This window comes from Littorina saxatilis, linkage group LG8, assembly GCF_037325665.1.
Source record: "Littorina saxatilis isolate snail1 linkage group LG8, US_GU_Lsax_2.0, whole genome shotgun sequence".
NCBI lineage: Eukaryota > Metazoa > Mollusca > Gastropoda > Littorinimorpha > Littorinidae > Littorina > Littorina saxatilis.
The window spans coordinates 4,916,734-4,941,467 of NC_090252.1; the positions used below are offsets into that span (position 1 = coordinate 4,916,734).

A 24,734-nucleotide genomic window follows, 5' to 3' on the forward strand; every position below is an offset into this window, starting at 1 on the left:
CTTTTTCAATGATGATGATGCTGTTTGTTTTAGTCATTCTGTTCTGGAACTAACGTATCAATGTGGCTGTATACAATATTATTCAAGGGAGGCAACTAATAGATGTATGCTAGGAAATATTACACATTCAGTGACGCATATCTTTTAGATAAGACACGATTCAGAGGAGATCATTCTTCTAAATCGTTTTAGTTTATGTTTTCGTTGTAGAAATAAAAAGATCGTGTAGTTGGAACAACGTGTACGTTGAACAAAACAATAACACCGAACGCCTTCTAGCCTATTAACATGGTGACTAAGTTGTTTGATGTTTGTTTCAGGTATACCGTTGTGGAACACACGTATCAATGTGGCTGGATCTTGGGAACGTTTTGCTACCGAACATTGGACAGCAACAGGATACACGTTCGTGTGGCTACTGGAATTCGGATTGCTGTTATGTTCACACTCCAGTCACCGTGCGAAACTGTGGAGCTTACCTCGTCTATCATCTGACTGCGCCAGGGTGTACATCATATTTTTGTGCAGAGCCAAGCAACTAGCTCTGTCGTAAACTCAGTGACGCTGCGTTGATTCAGTTTGCATTCAAACACACAGACACAAACAGACAGACAGACAGACAGACAGACAGACAGTCAAACAGATAGACAGACAGACAGACAGACAGACAGACAGACAGACAGACAAACAGAAACACACACACACACACACACGCACACACACAAACACACACACCACACACACACACACACACACACACACACACACACACACACTCACAGTTGTGCATACGCACTTACACACCTACACGCACCTCCCCCCCCACACGTACATACACACAGATGCATAATTATACACGTGTACGCATAATATTGACAGTTTATATTTTAATTTTCGGAGGATAGCTTTCCTAATTGCAAGTTGTGTGTGAATATTGTTTTACGTCAAAGATCAAGTCACACAGATTCGAGTGTGAAGGGTTCACACACGTTGGCCACAGATAGTAACTTGTGAGTTAGAACTTTTGATTTTGGCGCAAGTTTTGAGCAGTAAGACCCTGAATACGTCATAAAATAATGGGTAACCCACTTTTGTGGGTGAACCTATTTCTTCAGAGAAACGAAACACAATCACACACACACACACACACACACACACACACACACACACACACACACACACACACACACACACACACACACACACACACACACACACACACACACACACACACACACACACACACACACACACACACACCGCGCGCGCAATGACTATATTAGTTATCAGCATGAGTATCCAAAACCAAAAAAACGGCAGTCGAATACAACAATTTGGGTTGGATTTAATTGATTAAACTGCATTAATAGTAATAAAAGAAAAGCACGTCAAGCCACACATTCACATGCAATTACTATTTTAGTTATCAGCATGAGTATCCAAAACCACAAACAGATCTATTTCATTTCTTACAGCTGCCGATGGACACAACAAATTATGGTGGATATAATTTATTAAACTGCATCAATGGAATAGTAAGAAAAGCACAGAAAGCTACAAATCCACATGCAACTAATGTTTAAACAATAACTGCCACCCCGATTGCGGCACACGTAGAACACTCTGGTCTGTATAAGCCAGAATAATGCAGTCCAGCCACTCTTTTCGTACTCTGGTGCAACGATAACAGACTTTGGAAAACATTGAGAATTCGTATATAGGAATACCAGACAAAGGAAATGGTACCCAACGACAATAGACTTTGGAAAACATTGAGAATTCGTATAAAGAAATACCAGACAAAGGAAATGGTACCCAACGACAATAGACTTTGGAAAACATTGAGAATTCGTATAAAGAAATACCAGACAAAGGAAATGGTACCCAACGACAAAGACATGCTTATTGAGATGTTTCATGAAAACGTATTTAAATAACACCATGCACACTAAAGAAAATCACACAATAAAAAATGTCATTCCAGGACAGTTTTGCAGTGGCCTGTACAGCTTATTTGAGGAGCCAGCGGAGGACGTTCAAAAAAATAATTACAAAAACTCAAAGCAACTTTATGTAGTGCCTAAGAAGAAATGTTGTCCAGGATGATAAGTACTATCTTATGTAGAAATGACTTGTTTTAAGCTGTCGCGGTTTGGGCACTGTACTCGTATTTGTTTTAAAGATCAAGAGACAAAATCGTTATTATTCGAAAAAAAGCTCTACGCTCAACGTCTCATTTATATTGATTCGTTTAAACTCACGTGCTTCTTACACGTACTAGTTACGTTCACAGGACAGAACATAACCGAGCTGTGTGTGAGCTGTGGGTGATGGATATGTAGGAAATTAGAGTGTGATTTGTAGCTTTTATTGTTCGTAATGCTTATTAGTTTTTATTTTTTATCCGCGCACTCTAACAAGATGTTTGTTTGTTTGTTTGTTTGCTTAACGCCCAGCCGACCACGAAGGGCCATATCAGGGCGGTGCTGCTTTGACATATAACGTGCGCCACACACAAGACAGAAGTCGCAGCACAGGCTTCATGTCTCACCCAGTCACATTATTCTGACACCGGACCAACCAGTCCTAGCACTAACCCCATAATGCCAGACGCCAGGCGGAGCAGCCACTAGATTGCCAATTTTAAAGTCTTAGGTATGACCCGGCCGGGGTTCGAACCCACGACCTCCCGATCACGGGGCGGACGCCTTACCACTAACCCAACCGTGCCGGTCCTAACAAGATGCATCTGTACTTGTCTAACTACATGTCGCACAGCAGCATAACTAATTTCTCCAATTATTAATGATTGCGCGTTGATATATGTTTGCACAAAGCTCTCGTAGTTTGAAGGCAATGGTTTTTTTTAGTTGTTACTGGCCTGTTTTTGTGGTAGTATCACCCGCTAAGACTGGCAGCAAAATTCGCCTTTTGCGGCGTTTAAGAAGCATGACACCGACATACTTGGGTATGCCATAGCATCATTGTTTGACAAGATAGGTGATCAATACTGACTGTTTGGGATTGAACATTGATTGTTGTTTGATGACATGCAACACTTGTCCCGTTTTAGCTATTCTGATTTTGTTGTCGATGTTTAACTCGAGAACCTCGCTTTTGTGAATTTATATTTCGGGTGCAGACGTCTGTGTTGTCTGTTCCACTGTATAAACATTATCTCATGCAACAATTTTCAGTGTGCATATGTGGTAGGGAAACAAATGGCCATTCTGGTCATAAGCACATATACACAAGTTGTGAAATAAACAACGGAGATTTTATTCCGAGATTTTAAAAACCTCTTAGCAGAGCAAAAGAGAAGAATACATCCTTTCACAAATAGCCTATTGGGAAAATCAATGCAAAGGGGCTGAGTCACAGATAACATTCTAGTCCTGGTGATGACCATTGTTTTACTACCAAGTCTAGACACGTGATTCAACACTGAAATGTCTCATCAGTTGCCGGTTTGTAGAGATGGCAAGAGTTGTCTGCTGTGTTTTCCAACTTCGAAGCAAACCGCTCTCTGAGTGGTACCCTCTGTGGCGAGGGAAACTTCTCTCGTCTGATACCAAGTGAGTATCCGTGAATAAATTGCATATATTCTGTACCACCTGGCCACTGATGAGACGCATTAACGTGAAAACACGTGTCTGGTCTTGGTACTAAACTAACGGTCCTCCTCAGGACTGGATACGTCCCCCATAAATACACTTTGAAATCTCGGTCCACCCGAGGAGGGTCTGATCTTCCTAATAGGCTGTCTGTGAAGGGATACAGTTCTCTCTCTTCTGCTCTGCTAAGAGATGTTAACAAATCTCAGAAGAAAGTCTCTGCTGAATTTCCATTGTTTCTGTCACACCTTCTGATATTTTATATATGTATTTATCATCCAAGTATCCAACACTGCATCATCTTCAACAATTCACTGGTTTTTGCTATTTTCTTATTCATTTTTGGAATTCCGGCACGAAGCACGTAGTATCTTTGTAAACATCGTGCGAGCTAACAATAGAACACTCTGACAAACGCCACGAGGCCGAAATATTGCTGAAAACGAGAAGGCTTGTTTGGTTATTGTTTCCTTTATTGTTTGTATATATAAATATATTTAACTTTCTAAATATTTATCTATGGAAATTCACGATTATAACTTTGACACAATTCATAATCTGCACGACTAAAAATTCATGAACGAGCATGACATGTATAGAATGCAGATTTTCATAGGACACAAAACATGTCATATCCGTACTTTGTATTTATACATTCGATATCTCCAATGGTGAAATACACATGACTGTAAGCTGTAGCACGGTGTTCACCTGTTTCAGGAATTGTTCTTGTCTGCTGTCATGTCAAGGAACGCCAAGCGATAAATAAGTCATTTATTATTAAAAAAAAAAGCAATAAGTAAATAAGTAGATGGTCTGTCCATTCCATGGGTTGCGTTCTAGTTGCGTTATCCATATTTTCAATGTTAAACGCACTTGATCTTGATTTACCTCTGTCCTGCATCCAGTGTAATTTTGAACGAATCAAAAGTACACTTTTTGCGCATAATTTGCTTACGGTTGCCTAAAAAACAATGCGTAGGTGGTTACAAATATTGCCCAACACACGAATAAACACTAAAAACGTAGCAACATGTGTCCAAGTAAAAGTCTGTGTTGCATATCTACAACAATTTAAGGGCTTCTGTTAAATTCATCCGACAGCGATTGACCCCGAAAATCATCTTCGCTATTTTGTTTCTGATAATTTTAGAATGTGTTGAAACAAGTGTGAAAAATGAGAGAAATCAATCTGAGAGACGAAGAATTGTATACAGAATCTGGCTTTATACCACTTATAGAGCGAAGACGCCGTCACAAATTAATGTTATATTATAAAATGGTCCACGGCAATGTACCAAATTACCTCAACGTTTTATTGCCACCTCTTGTTTCTGACCTAAATCCCTACCACCACAGACACCCACTAGAGCGTAAGACTCCCCAGTGTAAATCAGATTTGTACAAGTCATCTTTTATTCCTTCTGCAACTAGTCTCTGGAATAAGTTGCCTGAAAATATACAACAATGTGATTCTGTTGGTCTGTTCAAGCGACATTTCACAGCTTTTGATATTTCAATTCCACCATATTACTATTCCTCAAATCGCAAAACTGAAGTTTTGCATTGCAGGTTAAGACTTGGAATGAGTGATTTACAATATGATATGTTTAATCGCCACCTAGTAAACAACCCGGAATGTTCTTGTGGTTATTTTGCTGAAACTGTTCATCACTATTTGCTATCATGTCCCCTGTTTAATGATGCAAGAACCGCAACAATCGGTACATTAGCTCCAGAATTTGTTAATATTGACACACTCCTGACAGGTGATTCAAACATTTCCATATTTGAAAATAGTGCTATTTTTGTTGTTGTCCAAAGCTATATTGAGAAATCAAACCGCTTTGAGACACCTTAGTTCGATGTTGGTGTGGGTTTTTCTAAATATATTACTTGGGGCCCATCTTTTTTTTTATATTTTGTTGTGTCTTTCGTTCTCGTTTTGTATCTGTTTTCGTTTTCGGTATTGACACAGATTGTGTTCGATAATTCAAACTAAGTTTTCCTTGCTGTTTTTCTCCTTTTCTTTTTTTTTCCTTTTTTTTTAAATTTTTTTTTTATTATTATTTTTGTTTGTTTTTTGTCTCATCTCTTTTTTAAAAAAATGTGTCGCATTGATCATAATCCGCCATGAAATTTCAGGAATGTTTATGTGAGCACTTACCATAAGTTTTAAACTTGTTGTGCTCCTTCTTAATGATGTTGTTATATTATCATGTGTCTGTTTATGAATAAAATACTGTTTAAAGGAAATGTGAATATGACGACATGCCAAGAATCAGATAAACGAGGGTTTGGTAACTGAATGAGATATCTAACCGGTCAATTACAATCACAGTACCTATTTTGGAAGTGGTGTAAATCCCTGATTTACGTTTGTTATGATAATGTGTTTCTGTTTGAATTATTGTAACGTGTCTTTCGATTCCGATATGGCTCGAAATAGCGTACGTAATTTCTTGACCTTTTAGTCAGCTAAATTTAGATATGTTTCTCGGATCGCATTAACATATTTCCTAGAGCATACGCTAAATTTTTAACCAAACGATAATACAATACCAAGCATAGTCCACATACTCACATATACAAATATTTAAAAAAAAAATAATTGCATTGACTGTGTCATTTTTGCACCGACCTGCGAAACGTACCCTTACCCTCATTTTGAAAAGTGGTATCAGAAGAGGTAAAGGTAATCGTACTCTGAAAATTATGCATGTTGAGTGGTACTTATAACAACAATGTTACGTGTAAATGGTTTTAAATAATCGGAAATGACGACCAATGAGATATGCCCATTATCCTTAAAAAAAACACACACATATTATGATATGATTCTTTCGTTTCTGACCTTCCTGGTGTCAAGAAGAGCTATAAAAGTGATCTGGACATTTATTAGAAAGTGCATTATCAAATGCGACTTTAATTCAATGTTCTCATACATGTCAAGACTTCTTGTGGACTTTTCCTGACAGCTGATTTCAATCATCACCCTAAAGAATAATTTGGGAGCAATATTAGGATGGCAACATTTCTTTAGACATGCAGCCCTTCATATGAAATTGGTATTGTCTGAAAGAGAGACAACTCTGTGTTTTAATTATAATTATGTTTAATGCAGAAGAGTAGATGTCGAGCAAAACGATTTAGTTAAAAAATCAATTTACAATCTTTATCTTGTTTGCATGTTGCTTAATTTAATTTTTGTAATTGTTTACATTAAATCATTAAATGTATACTCTGTAGAGGATACAACACGAGCGTTTTTTTTATATGGCTTGTATTGCAGTCGAGACCCAGCCGGTGAATATCATCGGGAGACACGAGCCTTGTTTTGTAAGGGTACATAAAACTGTTGGAGAATTCTACCTGCTGCATGTGCAGTTGGGGAGTATTTTCCAGTTCATTTTCTTGCATAGTTGCATTGTTCTCTGATTTCGCCTGAGTCACTGCAACGTTTCTCCTTTCTTTTCAGATGACTGAGCAGTGTTCGTAGAAATAAGGTTACTCTTCACTTGTTTTGGTTTTTCGTCGTGTTACGGTCCTGCTTGGACAACACAATGGGGGAAAGCGGACACTTGTATGCGTTAAACAATGAACATTAAAAAAGAGAAGATTGTCCATTCATTGAAACTTGTAAAATTCTAAAATATAAGATCAGTGTCCTAGATCAACTTTCTTCGTAAACAGTCCGGTATGTAGTTATGTCCCTTGAACATAAGGTTTACGCAAGGAATCAATTTATAATACGAAACTATCGCGCTTTTTTCACTTGAATGCAGGTGCTGTAACTTGGAATACAAAGCATAACGGTTGATTGTTCAGGGTACTTAGTTTTAACAGCAACGATGAAATATCTTCAGAAAGAGGTGTAAGTAGCCTTGTTTCTTCGACACGCTGTACTACGCACAGACTTACGACAGGGGAGTAGCTGTCGTAGCGTTACGCTGAACGTTGCACACTTCGCACGCACTATGAATATTATGTTTTGGGGTTACGCTGTTCGTAGGCTCTGCACAATTATATGCGTAAAGCTGTTGAGTATTCGTCAAGACCTCGGCCTCTGGAGAATAATCCATAGGTAGTTCAACATCATGTAATGCCCCACACATGAATAAACACAAAAAACAGTGAGCAAAATGAGTCCAAGTCAAACTGTGTGTGCCCCATGTTCAAACATTTCCTGGTTTCTGTTTGGGTAAATTCAATGTGGCTTACATTTTGTACAGAATATGTTTTCTGTGTTTTGCAACTAATGTTTGCCGAATATATATCTTACTGCACAAAATAATGGTGTCATTGACGAATTATGAGTGTGTGTGTGTGTGTGTGTGTGTGTGTGTGTGTGTGTGTGTGTGTGTGTGTGTGTGTGTGTGTGTGTGTGTGTTTGCTGGCGTGTGTGTGTGCTGGCGCGCTAGCGTGTGTGTGTGTGTGTGCTATATGTGTGTGTGTGTGTGTGTGTGTGTGTGAGTGTGTGTGTGTGTGTGTGTGTGTGTGTGTGTGTGTGTGTGTGTGTGTGTGTGTGTGTGTGTTTGAAACATGCACAGCAACAACAAGACAATCGTTCAACAGCTCAAACACAAAGACAACCATGAAGAAAACAAATTTGAATTGGTCCCGCACAGCCTGATAGGCTGAAGGGGCGTTACAGACCAGTAACTAACCATGCCAGTATGCAAAACTTCATCAGCCAAAACAAATGCCACTCCGTGCAGACAGTGGCTAAACCGCTAATTGTGGGTATGATTCCCAGTAAAGGTATGTTCTTATTCCATGTTAATTCTTTGACATACACTAGGTGGCGTGCACTGTCACTTGCACGAACAGGATTATACCTTAACTTCTTTTTGAAGGCAATGTTCTCCGTTCCTTTCTTCGCTAACACAAACTATGGAAGATAAACACCCTTTTACACACTCTGTGAGCTTCCCTAGTTTGTAGTCTCCAGAGACAGTTGGTCCCTGCACACAGATTTAAAAACATAGCATAATCAATAAGAATCACGAGGACCTAAGCGCTCTGAATACAGACAACATCAATGATATTACGGGGAAGCAGTCTCCTGGCACATGAGAACAAACGACTTTCATCATCAAATGTACGATCGTTGCAAGCGTATACATTGTACAAGCCACACAAATCCTGTATGGTAAACAAAATGCTTAAAGACACATCACATGTTTAATAAAATCCCAATTTACTCTGTTGTTTGGAGGGACAAACAATGTCCCGGTTCTGCCTATGTGTCAGTCCGTGCGTATGTGGGTTTTGGTCTCGTGCTGTGCACTAGCGGCGTAAGGTTTGTTAACTTTGATAATACCATAGTTTTGTTTGTGTTGGTTTAAGGTAACGTGACCCACAAAAAATAGGGTCGGTAAGTAGGCTTTCTATTTAGTTTGTTTTGGTGTGGATTGAGTTGACCTCATAATAATATGAAAACACCACAAACACCATTTTCTCTCAAGCACAAAGGAGGTTACTTCCCTTAGTCTAGTTCTGGTTCGCAACATGTGTCAATTGTTGTTGCTTTTGTGTTTGTTAAAAAAAAAAATGTTCAGCTGAAAACAAAATGTAAGGGTCAGCGGGAAAAACTAGGGTCGGTCGGGTTACCCTAAACCAATATATTTTTGTGTGTGGCCTAAATACACATGTTGAACTGGATAGGAGGAATAAATACAAGTGAGGCCGGAATCAAACCGAAATCATCCCCGGCGGCCGTTTTCCTCCCCACGCTAAGACGTGAACTATGACGTGGTATGGGGGTAGTGTATAATAACTGATGTTTCCCCCATACTCCTCGGTATTATTGCACTCTTATCGCAAATCGCTATTCACACCCTTCACTTGCAAGGTGGATGTACTCACCACAAAGAGGCACAGCAGTGGTAAAACATCAGCGGGCGAGGCATTCCGTTGAAGGAGGTACTGCCCGTCGTACTGTAAGCACCCATGTTGATGAAGTTGATGACGTCACCGATTTGCAGTTCCGGCAACATGACGTCATTGATGATCCGATCCTGTCCGTCCATTGTATGACCGTAGACAACGGACGGGTATTCGGTTGGGTCGACTGGAGTCTGAAACAGACTGATGCTTCTACAACGATTGAAGGAGTTATTTCTCACATACTGACTGTTAGGAAATGATAACAAAATATCAAGAAAATTGACATTATGTGAGCAGGCTGGCGGAATGGTGTTGTTATTTTCCGAGACAGTATATCGATCATTACGCTGGCTCATGTTGATATCCTTGTTGTCTACATGTCATAGCTCTGTGTTGGAGAAGAGTTGTGTCCCTTCAAACAATGAAGATCAATAATGATGTGCACAATTATAAGCTTCTTGCTTACAAGCAGCATACTAAAAATAACGATTTTATTACGGACTGTTGCATGGCGACCAACTTAAAATTCGCAGAAAAGATAGCAGTTAGATACCGCCATGTTGCCTTCCTTGGTAATGGAGACTTTTTACACGATGAAGTGTAGTGTTCAACACATTAAAGCTCCCATTCCTTAGAAATGCTTATCCTGCTATGTTGAATTATTTTGTTTATGCTGTCTTGGTTACTCTTTAAAAAAGTCACGGCAATAATCACCACAAAACAGTCCTGATTTGCACAGTTAGTCACATGGTACATTGGACCCCCTCTCCCCCATGACTATATATACATGTATTACCTTATCCAAGTGTACGGTTGGTGTTATACAATGTAAAACCTTGGACAGTTTGTGTAGTGGTGCATATTTATTATCATTTACACAAGAAGTACTGTACATTTAAAGTGCATTAGTTACTCTAGTTGAGGGTTTGAGTCAGCAGTGAAGACGGTCACATTAAAGGATAAGGATAAATTCATATAGTCCTGTGAGGTTACCCTCATGGAAATTAAGACTGCTTTCTCCCTGGGGAGAACGAGCTGTCATATAGTATACGGCGCTACCCTTAGTTTATCCCTGCTTGCGTATATTCATGTTTCCAAGCCCTGACACGTTTGCTGTAAACTTGGGTTCTGTATCGTGCGCATGCGTGCACACGGGGGTGTTCGGACACCGAGTAGAGTCTGCAAAAAGTTGACTCTGGGAAATAAATCCCTCGCCGAACGTGGGGATCGAACCGACGCCGATAACGACAACTGGTTTTGAAGCCAGCGCCGCTACCGACGATAAGTATAAGCAAAAGAAAGAGAACCGAGACATAGAGGGACAAGACTTCACTGACCCCAACAAGCCTGGCCTTTATCCATAGAGGGAAAAGACGTCATTGACCCCAACAAGCCTGGCCTTTATCCATAGAGGGAAAAGACGTCACTGACCCCAACAAGCCTGGCCTTTACCCATAGAGGGACAAGACGTCACTGACCCCAACAAGCCTGGCCTTTATCCATAGAGGGACAAGACGTCACTGACCCCAACAAGCCTGGCCTTTATCCATAGAGGGAAAAGACGTCACTGACCCCAACAAGCCTGGCCTTTACCCATAGAGGGACAAGACGTCACTGACCCCGACAAGTCTGGCCTTTATCCATAGAGGGACAAGACGTCACTGACCCCGACAAGCCTGGCCTTTATGCCTGGGTGCGCGTTGTCCACAAGTACACAGCTAAAGGAACCAAACACGCCGTCGTTCACGTAGTATGCAAACGACGTTCTGCTTTCTCCTTCCTTCTCGCGGTCACCTTAAACCAGATCGAAACATACAATAAACTAATGAACTAACAAATCAACAATATGACAACACACAAATAACAAATGAAGAAATGAGCAAGGCAAAATGATTCCATTTAAAAGTAATTTGGCATGCACCTTTCAATTTACGATTCCGAGTTAACGTGCGGATACCGAATTGCCCCGTTTTCAACTATACGAGGCAGCTAGAAGACGATGTTTAACAAATAACAAATCAAGGATATGACAAAATAAAAATGTTAAAAATAGCAAATGGGGGCAAAATGATTCCGTTCAAAAGTAAGTTGACATGCACTTTTCCATACACGATTCCGATTTAGCGTGCAGATACCGAATTGCCCCGTTTTCAACTATTCGAGGCAGCTAGAAGACGATGTGTGTAAGGCTGTAAAAGTGTTGCGTCCCTTTGCCAAAAACAAATTGAGCCAAACAAAGCTTGGACGAGAGACGGTAATGCAAACATATTTTTAGTAAGCATGGACAAGCAGTATTTTGTTTCATTAATTTTGTTGTACATGGAGCCAAGAGTGTATATGAATTCTTTTTATTTTCTTTATTTTGTTGTTGAAATATATACTTTAAAGAACAAGCCATAGACAAGAGAAAACAAAGTCACAACATATAATACCCTTGGGGGCCGCGCAGTTTTGTTATCGTTACTCCCCCCAAAAATCGACCTTGGGCATCTGCAAGAAAAAGTCGTAAACACATGTATATTGGTCTGGAACCTCCTCCCAGAGTCGTACAGATTTGCCTCTTTGCAATGACACAGGGCGTTGCAGTGAAGGCTGCTTCTGCCATGTAGCGTCCAGGCTCGCCTATGATGCGGACTTTTCCACTGGCTGGGAAATATTCATCCAGTGCTTCGTTCGCCATCCCAGCAACCTAGAACAAAGAACAAGTCGCGTGAAGCGATATCAAACGTTTAGTCAATCTTTCGACCCGAAACTAAACGATCAACACTTAAAAAGCGGGAAATCAACAATCCAACTTAAGCTTGGCTAGCCAAAACCCGAAGATTGAGACGGGTCGTGCTGGTCTCCGCGAAGCATGCAAAAACATAGTACAGATTTTCTTTAGTTCTGAGTACATTTTAGAATACATAATTATTATATATATCCATTATGTTTTTGATTCAAGTAAAAACAAATAAAGAAAGCAATGCAATCATCTTAGAATCTGAAACATTTTTAGTAAGTTTCAATAAGAATTTTATTAAATTAGTATGCTTCCAAGCAGATATACAATCCCATAACCCGGACTGGGTGAAACATTCTTCTACGAAAAAGTACTAGAACAAAATCAAAACCTGACCACATGTTAAGACAAACACAAAGTACACGTGCAACCACACAGGTAAAAACAACTAAACCGTTATCACAGACAACGATGTGAAATTCAAAAAGAATTATTATCTTTTTAAAAACAACAACACCAAAAACAAAACTATATAATTATATATATATACAGAATTCAAGAAACTTCTTTTTCTTCTGCACCATTCCACTCAATGAAAGCTGGAAAACTGTTTAAAGCTTAAACAAGTTTATTTATACAACACACAGACCAAGCGTCTATAGTTACTATAGACTAACTATATATGTGTACCTTTGAAGAAGGCCTGCGGGCCGAACATTTGGATTTTAAAAAGATGCGACATTCTGGCTTGGTTCTGGACTTTTTATTGTGTTGTATATATACATTCTTGAAAATATTTGTTTGTGCCGTCTGTCTCCGTTTTTGTGATTTTTTCTACTCGAATACGTCATTCTTGCTTTTCAAAAAGTCGAAGAAGTACCGTGGCAACCGCATTTTGTCCAGCTATTCTTCGAAATTGTTACCAACCTGTTTTGCATTTTAGCTGGATACCTTGGATAATGTGGCACACACACACACACACACACACACACACACACACACACACACACACACACACACACACACACACACACACACAGAGTTTTATTGACTGAATGTCATTACCTTTTCAAACGTAGCCAGATCAGAAGGAAAACCTCCTCCAAGGTCAAGCAAGTCAAAGTCAAACCCCAGTGCCTTCCCTTCCTGGAATGCTGTCGCGGCTGCTGCAATAGCGCCCCTGAATGCCCCGCCCTCCGCCACTCCACTGCCGCAGTGAAAACTGCAAAGATAAACATTATACAACTGTCACATCTGCAGAAGAAAATCTGGTTTGTGCAGCATCATTTATATTATATTTCTGCAAAGGAAATGCGTCAGCACATTCACTTGTGGTGTTGCTTTCCGTTTACCTACGTAAATCAATCAGAAAAATGAAGAATTTCTCAGCATAATACCTTCAAGCAAGAATACCCAGAAAACGCTGAAGCTTGCCTATCCTCAGATATAGCTCAGTTGGTAGCGCGCTGGATTTGTATTCAGTTGGCCGCTGTCAGCGTGAGTTCGATCCCAGGTTCGGCGGAAACTTATTTCAGAGTCAACTTTGTGTGCAGACTCTCTTCGGTGTCCGAACTCCCCCCCCCCCCCCCCGTGTACACTACATTGGGTGTGCACGTTAAAGATCCCACGATTGACAAAAGGGTCTTTCCTGGCAAAATTGCTTAGGCACAGTTAATAATTGTCTACCTATACCCGTGTGACTTGGAATATTAGGCCGTGAAAGGTAAATATGCGCCGAAATGGCTGCAATTACTGGCCGTATAAAATTTCATCTCACACGGCATCACTGCAGAGCGCCTAGAACTGTACCCACGGAATATGCGCGATATAAGCGTCATTGATTGATTGATTGATTGATTGATATTACTCGTCAAGAGAGAGAGAGAGAGAGAGAGAGACAGAGAGAGACAGAGAGAGAGAGAGAGAGAGAGAGAGAGAGAGAGAGAGAGAGAGAACTCAGAACTCAGAACTTTATTACATAAGGATAAAGGTTTTAGGCTTAGCCTAATCTTCCAACCTGTCCTTGGAACATATACAGAGAATAATTGTAAACGAAAGCAAAGACTGCGCACATACACACACACACACACATCCACACCCACGTATACACACACACATGCACACATAAACTCACACACACACACACACACACACATGCACACACACATGCACACACACATGCACACACACACACACACACACACACACACACACACACACACATATACACACACACATGCTCGCGCGCGCGAGCGTGCGCTCGCATATCTACACACAAGCACATGCTATCATTTCATACCTAAAAGGAACAGTATCTAATCAAAGTATTAAACTAGTAAAACATCAAAATAATGGTCGAGTATAAACATAAAAAACAAAACACTTAAGAGCATTGATACATTATCCGAGTACACAATGGAAACTAGACATCAGGGGCAGTTTATAGTGTGGTCAAATATGTGTGCAACTGCCTTTTAAAGGCCTTTAATGATGCGGATCGTTTGATTTCTATTGGCAAAGAATTCCACAGAGATGATCCTGAAAAAGCTAAGCTGGATTTATAAAGATCTATACGAGGAATTGGAGGAAGTACATTTTGAGACCCATACCTCTTCGTAACATGTGTAAAATAGGATTGCACATAACTGGGCACATCACCATGAACTACTTTATACATAAAGACAGCCTTATTGTATGCAAGGTGGGTTTTTAGGGGAAGGAAATTAAGGATGTTTAACTTCATTTCTGTAGACATGTGCGATTCATACAGGATAAGTTTTGCAGCACGACGGTACAAAGAATTGAGTTTTAATAAGTGAACATCGCTGCAGCCATCCCACAATGTCGAAGCAAAATTAATATGAGGCATTATATGAGCATGAACGAACATTTTTAATGTTTCAGACTTCGCATAATGTTTGAGTTTTGACAACAAATACAAATTCCTTGATAACACTTTGCAGAGGTTGCTTATGTGTGTTTGCCATTTCATTTCCTCATCAACAGTTACACCAAGTATGCGGTGTTCTTTAACTTGCTGTATTTGAGTTGTACCTAAGGTCAGTTGTAATTTAAGAGGACTTAGCTGATGCTTTTGTCTTGTGGTAATAACAATGCTTTTAGTTTTTTTTGGGTGCAGTATCATGGCATTTGATGTGCACCATTTCGCAACTTCGTCCAAAGTGTTCTTCAGGGAAGACTTTACTGATTCCAACGAGGTGTTACTGGTATGGATAGACGAATCGTCTGCAAAAAACTCGCATTTGACTTTATCATCCGATACATGTAAAGGCAAATCATTAACGTAAATACAAAAGAGAATAGGTCCTAATATAGACCCTTGAGGGACGCCATGTCTTACTAGTGCAGTAGACGAATTCTGGCATTGTAGAGTGACATACTGTGTCCGGTCAGCAAGATACGATTTAAAGAAGTCACAGACCGAATCGTTTCTCAAATAATAGTGTAATTTTTTCAGCAATATGGAATGATCGACAAAGTCAAAAGCTTTCTTAAAGTCCAAAAACAATGCTCCTGTAACTTCAGACTTGTTCATTGCTGTAAGAGCTGTGTGGCAAGAATGCTTGGACCGAAAACCGGATTGAAACTGATGGAACAAATGTTGTTCTTCCATGTAAGCAAGAAGATGCTTGTGCACATGCCTTTCTAATGGTTTTGACAAAACAGGCAGTAAAGAAATGGGTCTAAAATTACTTGGGTCTGAGAGATCTTTACATTTGGGAAGGGGTATGACTTTGGCGCTTTTCAATTTAGACGGAAAAAAGTTCTGCTCAATACTAAGGTTATATACAAACGTGAGCGAATCCACAATATACGGTAGAGAAAGCTTCAATAACTTCACGGGTATTTTATCAGGACCCATGGACTTTTTATTCTCCAGGTTTTCAATAAATGTTCCGACCTCATGAACTTCAATCGGAGGAATGATAAACGCTTCATTGTTTATTCTGTTCCGCTGACAGAATTCGTCCAATTTTTCAAAACAGTCATCTCTATCCCGAGAATTTGTTTCTGCCACAGAAGCCTTCAATTTATCCGCTAAAGATATAAAATGATTATTAAATTCTTCCGCAGATAGTTTTGTTAGATTAGCAGTTGACCTTTTCCTAGATTTATCAAGGATTTCATTTACTGCCCGCCAAATTGTTGCAGTATCTTTCTTATCGGAAATTAATTTATCAAAGTAACCAGTTTTGGATTGTCTCACACGGTTTAACACCTCATTCCTCTGCTGTTTATATTCGTCTGTCATCTTATTTTCCTTGAAATAATCTCTCAGAGCCATCGCCTCTATAATATCTGATGTTAACCAAGGCGGAAGTCTGGCATGTTTTACTCTATGCTGACGCAGGGGCACGTGTTTATCTATAATTGTGCTTAAAATGCTATACAATTGATCAAAAGCATCATCTGCAAGACTGAAATCAAAAACGCTCTGAAATGGAGCTTCACTAAGATCACGAAAAAATGCAGACTCATCAAAATGTCTAAAACTTCTGTATTCTATGGTCGTGTGGCCTTTTGGTCCTGATTTAGGCAAGCGCATAGAGACCGAACAAAAAATAGGCATATGATCGCTAATACTGGAATTGGACACATACACATTAGAAACAATCTTCTTATTATCAGTATATATGTGATCAATAAGAGTTGCAGTTGTGTCTGTTATTCTTGTTGGGTTCAGAACCAGTTGATGAAGACCTAATAAAGTTGTTGTTGAATTCCATACTGTTTGAGGCTTATTCAGATTAATATTAAAATCTCCAAGCAATACAATATCTTTATTGCGTGATTTGACTTTATCCATCATCTGAATGAAATATTCTGACCAGAGAGAGAGAGAGAGAGAGAGAGAGAGAGAGAGAGAGAGATACAGAGGGAGTGGGAGAGAGAGAGACAGACAGACAGGCAAACAGACAGACAGACAGAGACAGTGAGAAACAGAGAAAGACGGAGAGAGAGGGGGCAGCTAGAGAGGGAGAGAGAGAGAGAGAGAGAGAGAGAGAGAGAGATACAGAGGGAGTGGGAGAGAGAGAGACAGACAGACAGGCAAACAGACAGACAGACAGAGACAGTGAGAAACAGAGAAAGACGGAGAGAGAGGGGGCAGCTAGAGAGGGAGAGAGAGAGAGAGAGAGAGAGAGAGAGAGATACAGAGGGAGTGGGAGAGAGAGAGACAGACAGACAGGCAAACAGACAGACAGACAGAGACAGTGAGAAACAGAGAAAGACGGAGAGAGAGGGGGCAGCTAGAGAGGGAGAGAGAGAGAGAGAGAGAGAGAGAGAGAGAGAGAGAGAGAGAGACAGAGACAGAGACAGAGACAGAGACAGAGAGACAGAAAGAAAGAGAGAGTAAAAAGAAGGAGAGAGAGAGAAAGTAGTTCCACATTCCTTCGGCTTTAGCATTATGTTTAGACACAAATACATCTGAGCAATAGTAATATGCATCCCCACCCCCACCCCCCTTCAGTCCCGCCCAACAACCCTGAATTATTCCGACCTAGAAACCCTACAGGTACAACAATCACCTTCAAAAACCAACCTGCCCCAACCCCCCCCCCCCTCCACCCCTGCCACCCCAACCCCCAAAATGTGCATTACCTGACACCGACAACGGTGAGGCCTAATTTCCGAGCCTTGGTGAGCAGTGGCGTCACCTCGTGTAAGTAGCATCCAAACTTCTCGCCAAAAGGGTGGTATACCTTGCCACTGGTTGGGGGGAGAATACGCATCACAAGCCTAATACGTAAGACAAACGAAAAAAAGGCTGAGCATGTATTATTATAATGATATCCTCGAAAAAGAACTAAAAGAGTTCTTGAATGTGATATTAGCTATATTTCTGGACAAGGTTCTGAACGTCGGCTGAGAAACCTCCTCTGTGTATTAAGGGACGGGGTAGGAATGGTGGTGTTGGAGGGGCGGGGGGGGGGGGGGGGGGAGGGGGGCGGTGTGTTGAGGGTTGGGGGGGGATCGAGCAAACATAATTATAATATCACAGATGATTGCAAGATTATAAAGCACGACTGTTTCAGTATTCGAAAGTATTCAAAGTGTTACATGACAACATGAAATGTATAGATTGAATTAAAGTCGTCTCCTGTGGAGAGAACAAGTACTCTAATTCCTATCCTTTTTATAAGTATAAGCTACGGCATTTATTGATATAAAAGCATGTGAACGGATAACATAGCGCAATGTAAACATTTGCTTGTTGCCAATCATAGATGTCTTTATCATGTGAAATTGTACAGTTATTTTTTTTTATTTGTTCAAATCCAAAACAAGCAATCACCAAATGCACACCTCAACACAATTATAACAAGTGTTGGTAGGTTTATACGTACCGGGCATTAGGGTGCGCCCTCTTGATCTTGACAAGCTCGTCCTGGTTGGTTTATACGTACCGGGCATTAGGGTGCGCCCTCTTGATCTTGACAAGCTCGTCCTGGTTGGTTTATACGTACCGGGCATTAGGGTGCGCCCTCTTGATCTTGACAAGCTCGTCCTGGTTGGTTTATACGTACCGGGCATTAGGGTGCGCCCTCTTGATCTTGACAAGCTCGTCCTGGTTGGTTTATACGTACCGGGCATTAGGGTGCGCCCTCTTGATCTTGACAAGCTCGTCCTGGTTGGTTTATACGTACCGGGCATTAGGGTGCGCCCTCTTGATCTTGACAAGCTCGTCCTGGTTGGTTTATACGTACCGGGCATTAGGGTGCGCCCTCTTGATCTTGACAAGCTCGTCCTGGTTGGTTTATACGTACCGGGCATTAGGGTGCGCCCTCTTGATCTTGACAAGCTCGTCCTGGTTGGTTTATACGTACCGGGCATTAGGGTGCGCCCTCTTGATCTTGACAAGCTCGTCCTGGTTGGTTTATACGTACCGGGCATTAGGGTGCGCCCTCTTGATCTTGACAAGCTCGTCCTGGTTGGTTTATACGTACCGGGCATTAGGGTGCGCCCTCTTGATCTTGACAAGCTCGTCCTGGTTGGTTTATACGTACCGGGCATTAGGGTGCGCCCTCTTGATCTTGACAAGCTCGTCCTGGTTGGTTTAAACGTACCGTGCACTAGGGTGTGCCCTCTGGATCTTGACAAGCTCGTCCTGGTTGGTTTATACGTACCGGGCATTAGGGTGCGCCCTCTTGATCTTGACAAGCTCGTCCTGGTTGGTTTATACGTACCGGGCATTAGGGTGCGCCCTCTTGATCTTGACAAGCTCGTCCTGGTTGGTTTATACGTACCGGGCATTAGGGTGCGCCCTCTTGATCTTGACAAGCTCGTCCTGGTTGGTTTATACGTACCGGGCATTAGGGTGCGCCCTCTTGATCTTGACAAGCTCGTCCTGGTTGGTTTATACGTACCGGGCATTAGGGTGCGCCCTCTTGATCTTGACAAGCTCGTCCTGGTTGGTTTATACGTACCGGGCATTAGGGTGCGCCCTCTTGATCTTGACAAGCTCGTCCTGGTTGGTTTATACGTACCGGGCATTAGGGTGCGCCCTCTTGATCTTGACAAGCTCGTCCTGGTTGGTTTATACGTACCGGGCATTAGGGTGCGCCCTCTGGATCTTGACAAGCTCGTCCTGGTTGTCGAACGCCATGAGATCCACGTTGACTTGTGAAGCAAAACGGATGTAACTGTTCTGCTTGATAGGGTTAGAGTACGCGATTCTCGATGGACGCACGCCCATGTTCAGTATCTGCTCCATTTCTGCCTGTTGTATGCACGAAGAAGAATCAAGGAATTAGACTATGGTCTTTGAGGTAATGCTTGGTAGATTCTGTCAATGGTTCGACTATAGCAAATTCTGGCCTGTCTCAGATTTGCATGACCATCTGTGCTACCCGGTCCAGTTTCTCTCTTTCTCACCCCCCCTCCACCCCCCCCCCCCCCCCCCCCGACCGCTTCTCCCTCCTCCTTTCTGTCTCTCTTTGCCTCTTTCTCTCTCTTCCTCCCTGTATCACTCGTTACATCTTTTTGTCTTTGTTTCTTTAAATCTCTCTGTCCTTTTCTCTGTCTCTCTCTCTCTGTCTCTCTCTATCTGTCTCTCTTTGCCTCTCTCTCTCTTCCTCCCTGTATCACTCGTTACATCTTTTTGTCTTTGTTTCTTTAAATCTCTCTGTCCTTTTCTCTGTCTCTCTCTCTCTGTCTCTCTCTATCTGTCTCTCTCTATCTGTCTCTCTCTATCTGTCTCTCTGTCTCTGTCTCTCTGTCTCTCTGTCTCTGTCTCTCTCTTTCTCTCGCTGTCTCTTGACCACCCTCCTCCTATGTGTGTGTGTGTGTGTATGTGTGTGTGTGTGTGTGTCTCTCTCTCTCTTACCTTACTGGCGCAGTCAAAACCAGAGCCAAGGCTGTCCAGCAGTTTGAGCATAGCGGGGTCATCGTTGCATTTGACAGCTGTAATAAATCAAAGTAGAGAGAGAGAGAGAGAGAGAGAGAGAGAGAGAGAGAGAGAGAGAGAGAGAGAGAGAGAGAGTGTGTGTGTGTGTTGGCGTGTGTGTGTGTGTGTGTGTGTGTGTGTGTATGAGAGAGTGTGTGTGTGTTGGCGTGTGTGTGTGTGTGTGTGTTGGGGGGTGTTCGTGCGTGAGTGCTCGCGTGTGTGTGCGTGTGTGTGTTGGGGGGGTGTTCGTGCGTGCGTGCTCGCGTGTGTGTGTGTGTGTGTGTGTGTGTGTGTGTGTGTGTGTGTGTGTGTGGGTGTGTGCGTGCGTGTGCGTGTGCGTGTGCTTTTGTTTGATGTATTCCTGATTTGTGTGTAACAACCAGATTGTATTTGATAACACACCTCTGGATAATAACCACCAGCCTATAACCAACACCCCATATGCACCCCGATGGATAGTTTTGTCTCAGTAGTTTGCGTTCCACTTCGACAGATGAACACCCCTTTTAAGACACCCAGATGTAAGACTTGCCCGTTTTAAAGACTTGAGTTGTCGGTCTTCCGTACACTGTTTTCTCCGTTTCAAGACCCCCTCCTATTAAATACCTGCTTTCATCACACTTATTGTTAAGGTTGTGGGGTGCGGGTGTGGCTGCGGGTCCATTGTGTTTACAATACTGACCATAAAAAAGCTCCGCTCTTGGCAGTTGTGTCTGCCAGTTCTGGTACCTCTTGATGACGTCACCCAGATCCACCAGAAAGAAGGCGTCCTCCCTGTCCTGGAAGAGTAGACAACTCTTAGTTGATTTTATTCCATTCTTCCAATGATCAGGAATATGGGTGGCGACCTTCACTTGGAAAGCTAGCAGCAACAAGAGTCGCATTACCCTGGTGTGCGAATACGATAAGACACGTTTGGGCCGAGCAGCTTTTTCTCACATACTACCACATTTCTCAAACTAAGCGAACATTGGCGGTATTCTTCCAAAAGCTAACCTGTCCTCTGCCTGTGCTCTGGCCGACTTGCCCTCCTAACTGATCTCGTATTCTGTTACGCGCTTACCAACCGTTAACGTTCTCGGTTTGGTTTACTTTCTGCTTTGGTGTCCATTAATTGATTTCTGATACTTAACGAGATTACAATGGTGACAAAAAGAATGTTCCAAATATTTCTGTCGACCACTCACCTGTCGTTTTAGCTCGGCTGCTTTTTCTCGGACGATGTCCATGTGAGTCGTGGTCTCTGCGTGCACGAGCACCTCACAGTTCCGTGCAAACGTCACACTCGTCATCCTGGCACGCGCTGGGGTGCACTTTTGCACTTGTGAATTGTTGGTGCAGGTATCACTTTTCGTTGTTGTAAATTGACTCAAGCAGGGGTGCACTTGCACTCTAAAATATTTGGTACCGCTTCCACTTTTTGTGTTGTAACGCTGGACCTTTATACACACTACGCATTTCTGTAAAAAAAATCAAAAAAAAATCAAAGTATCCTGTTACTGATCTAATCATGTTCTATAATGTGCTGCGTAGCATGTCAGTGATTTAAATGCACAAAATCAGTTCCAAGATACAAAGATCCTTGGAAAATGCTCATAAAAATATTGGATGTATGTCACTTATCTATTTCTTCGTCTTATTCTGCTTTGAAAAAAATCGTGCTCATAAGCACAGGGTGTTTTTTTTCGAACACAGCACAATACAGGGTTTCATTTACTAGTGCATCTCGCGCCATTGGCGCATAACATCTCAAAATGTCCTGTTGGAATTCCCTTCAGTGCGTCGAAGGGCGCACTGAGATTACGTACCACTGCGCCACCCCATGCACACTTTTCACGGGAGTACGGTGTTCGGAAAGACCTGAGCAAAAACGCACACACACACACACACACACACACACACACACACACACACACACACACACACACACAGACACACACACTAACCTGATACACATGCACATTCGCATATTATCATATGGCACCAAATACAACTATATTTTGAATTTTTGGAGCCTGCATTTCCCTTCTTGCCTTCGACTATAATGTCCCATCAGAAGTTGGTTGAGGGGGACACATGTCCCATTGTCTTTTTCTTCAAGGCTAAACCTGCAATATGAACATCACAACATAAAAAGCGAGACAACTTACCAGAATATAATTATGTCCAATAACACCGTCTGATTCGTTTCACAGAAGCGTACTCTCACACACATAAACTGTCAATGCCACTTACAGGTCCAACACAGGATAAACTTGTCACTGCGATTTTGTCGGTAGCGAGTTTACCATGAGCTGTTTGCAGCGAGCCAAAACTATGTCAGTGTTTGCACACGCGTTATCAAACCATGACCTGTACCAACATAGCCCAAGAGGAGGTGTTTTAATCCACCACTGCGTGTCAGAGAATCCAAGAAGTGATTAACTGACTTTGGAGAAAAAAACAACTCGATTTGACAACACAGCTGTTAAACAGCTTTTTATTAGTTCATTCGTATACAACAAAAAGAAGTTTGAGTTTTTTTACATTTAGTCAAGTTTTGACTAAATGTTTTAACATAGAGGGGGAATCGAAACGAGGGTCGTGGTGTATGTGTGTGTGTGTGTGTGTGTGTGTGTGTGTGTGTGTGCGTGCGTGCGTGTGTGCGTGCGTGTAGAGCGATTCAGACCAAACTACTGGACCGATCTTTATGAAATTTGACATGAGAGTTCCTGGGATTGATATCCCCGAACGTTTTTTTCATTTTTTTGATAAATGTCTTTGGTGATGTCATATCCGGCTTTTCGTGAAAGTTGAGGCGGCACTGTCACGCTCTCATTTTTCAACCAAATTGGTTGAAATTTTGGTCAAGTAATCTTCGACGAAGCCCGGACTTCGGTATTGCATTTCAGCTTGGTGGCTTAAAAATTATTTGATGACTTTGGTCATTAAAAATCTGAAAATTGTGAGAAAAAAAAAGTTTTTTATAAAACGATTCAAATTTACGTTCATCTTATTTTCCATCATTTTCTGATTCCAAAAACATATAAATATGTTTTATTTGGATTAAAAACAAGCTCTGAAAATTAAAAATATAAAAATTATTATCAAAATTAAATTGTCGAAATCAATTTAAAAACACTTTCATCTTATTCCTTGTCGGTTCCTGATTCCAAAAACATATAGATATGATATGTTTGGATTAAAAACACGCTCAGAAAGTTAAAACGAAGAGAGGTACAGAAAAGCGTGCTATCCTTCTCAGCGCAACTACTACCCCGCTCTTCTTGTCAATTTCACTGCCTTTGTCATGAGCGGTGGACTGACGATGCTACGAGTATACGGTCTTGCTGAAAAATTGCATTGCATTCTGTTTCATTCTGTGAGTTCGACAGCTACTTGACTAAATGTTGTATTTTCGCCTTACGCGACTTGTTTTAATTTTGAACAAGACTACTTATGAAGAAGACCAAAACACAACATCAACGGAAAACTAGAAACAACTGAAGAACTAGGATGCAACAAGGGAAGGAGAAGACAACAGCTAATCCGTACAACACGCGCAATCGACAGCCGCGAAGTTTTCAGTTTGGGTGAATGGCATTTATACTTGTCTCGTCATGAAGCGAATTGTTCAACCTCAGTTATAAACGACTACATGAATGTTAGTGCCATGGGTTGTACATCAATACTTCAGAGGGGAAGTGGGGTATTTAGTGTGGAGTTACGAGATAAGAAAGTCGGCCATTTTTGCCAATATGCTTTTGGATATTGGCAAAAATGGCCGACTTCCGTAGCATTATGCTTTGATGATCGGAAGAGACCATCCAATCACAGCCCCCGAATTCACCCACGTGTCCATCAGAATAGCTATATTATGTTATTTCCGAACATCGTCTACATCGTCTACTGCTGACCAACTTCCCACTGACAGATCGAGTCACCTCATTATCAAAAAACAAGAAAGGTATGTTGTTGGAACATTGACAAATAATGTATATCGTTCACAAATCTCTCGACCCAGAGATCTTTTAAGTGCACAGACAAACACTAATTAGACTTCGCTCATTTCAAAATGTTCAGCCGCTTGCGGGGAAGACACAAGCAAAGCAACGATTGATGA

The 24,734-nt window shown here is 41.5% G+C and overlaps 2 protein-coding genes across 2 annotated transcripts in view; one reads left to right on the forward strand and one right to left on the reverse strand.

Annotated features, from left to right (window-relative positions):
• The window catches only part of LOC138972586 (von Willebrand factor D and EGF domain-containing protein-like), a 5,145-nt gene extending 2,727 nt beyond the window's left edge, over window positions 1-2,418 (forward strand). The window contains exon 3 of the mRNA XM_070345241.1: window positions 321-2,418. Within this exon, the coding sequence (XP_070201342.1) occupies window positions 321-542 (222 nt within the window). The 3' untranslated portion in view covers window positions 543-2,418. The remainder of the gene's footprint in view (window positions 1-320) is intronic.
• A 5,791-nt stretch (window positions 2,419-8,209) lies between these two features.
• Window positions 8,210-22,930, reverse strand: LOC138972587 (ornithine decarboxylase-like). The gene is made up of 11 exons (XM_070345242.1): window positions 22,868-22,930; window positions 21,820-22,092; window positions 21,315-21,411; window positions 20,573-20,649; window positions 19,794-19,966; window positions 17,848-17,985; window positions 13,291-13,447; window positions 12,036-12,192; window positions 11,170-11,297; window positions 9,483-9,694; window positions 8,210-8,578 (listed from the first exon to the last, which is right to left on the reverse strand). Exons 2-11 carry the CDS (start codon window positions 21,922-21,924, stop codon window positions 8,548-8,550), a joined length of 1,275 nt encoding a protein of 424 aa, XP_070201343.1. The 5' UTR covers window positions 21,925-22,092; window positions 22,868-22,930; the 3' UTR covers window positions 8,210-8,547.
• Window positions 22,931-24,734: the final 1,804 nt, after the last annotated feature.

What these genes read in the sequence shown, in the direction of transcription:
- LOC138972587 (XM_070345242.1), bottom strand. Translation starts at nt 21,924, where the DNA reads ATGACGAGTGTGACGTTTGCACGGAACTGTGAGGTGCTCGTGCACGCA. An exon ending in TAAAGGCCAGGCTTGTCGGG is followed by an intron (nt 9,695 to 11,169) that starts GTCAGTGACGTC and finishes AGTCTGTTTCAG; the next exon opens with ACTCCAGTCGACCCAACCGA. An exon ending in CACTGCTGTGCCTCTTTGTG is followed by an intron (nt 8,579 to 9,482) that starts GTGAGTACATCC and finishes ATCTGTGTGCAG; the next exon opens with GGACCAACTGTCTCTGGAGA.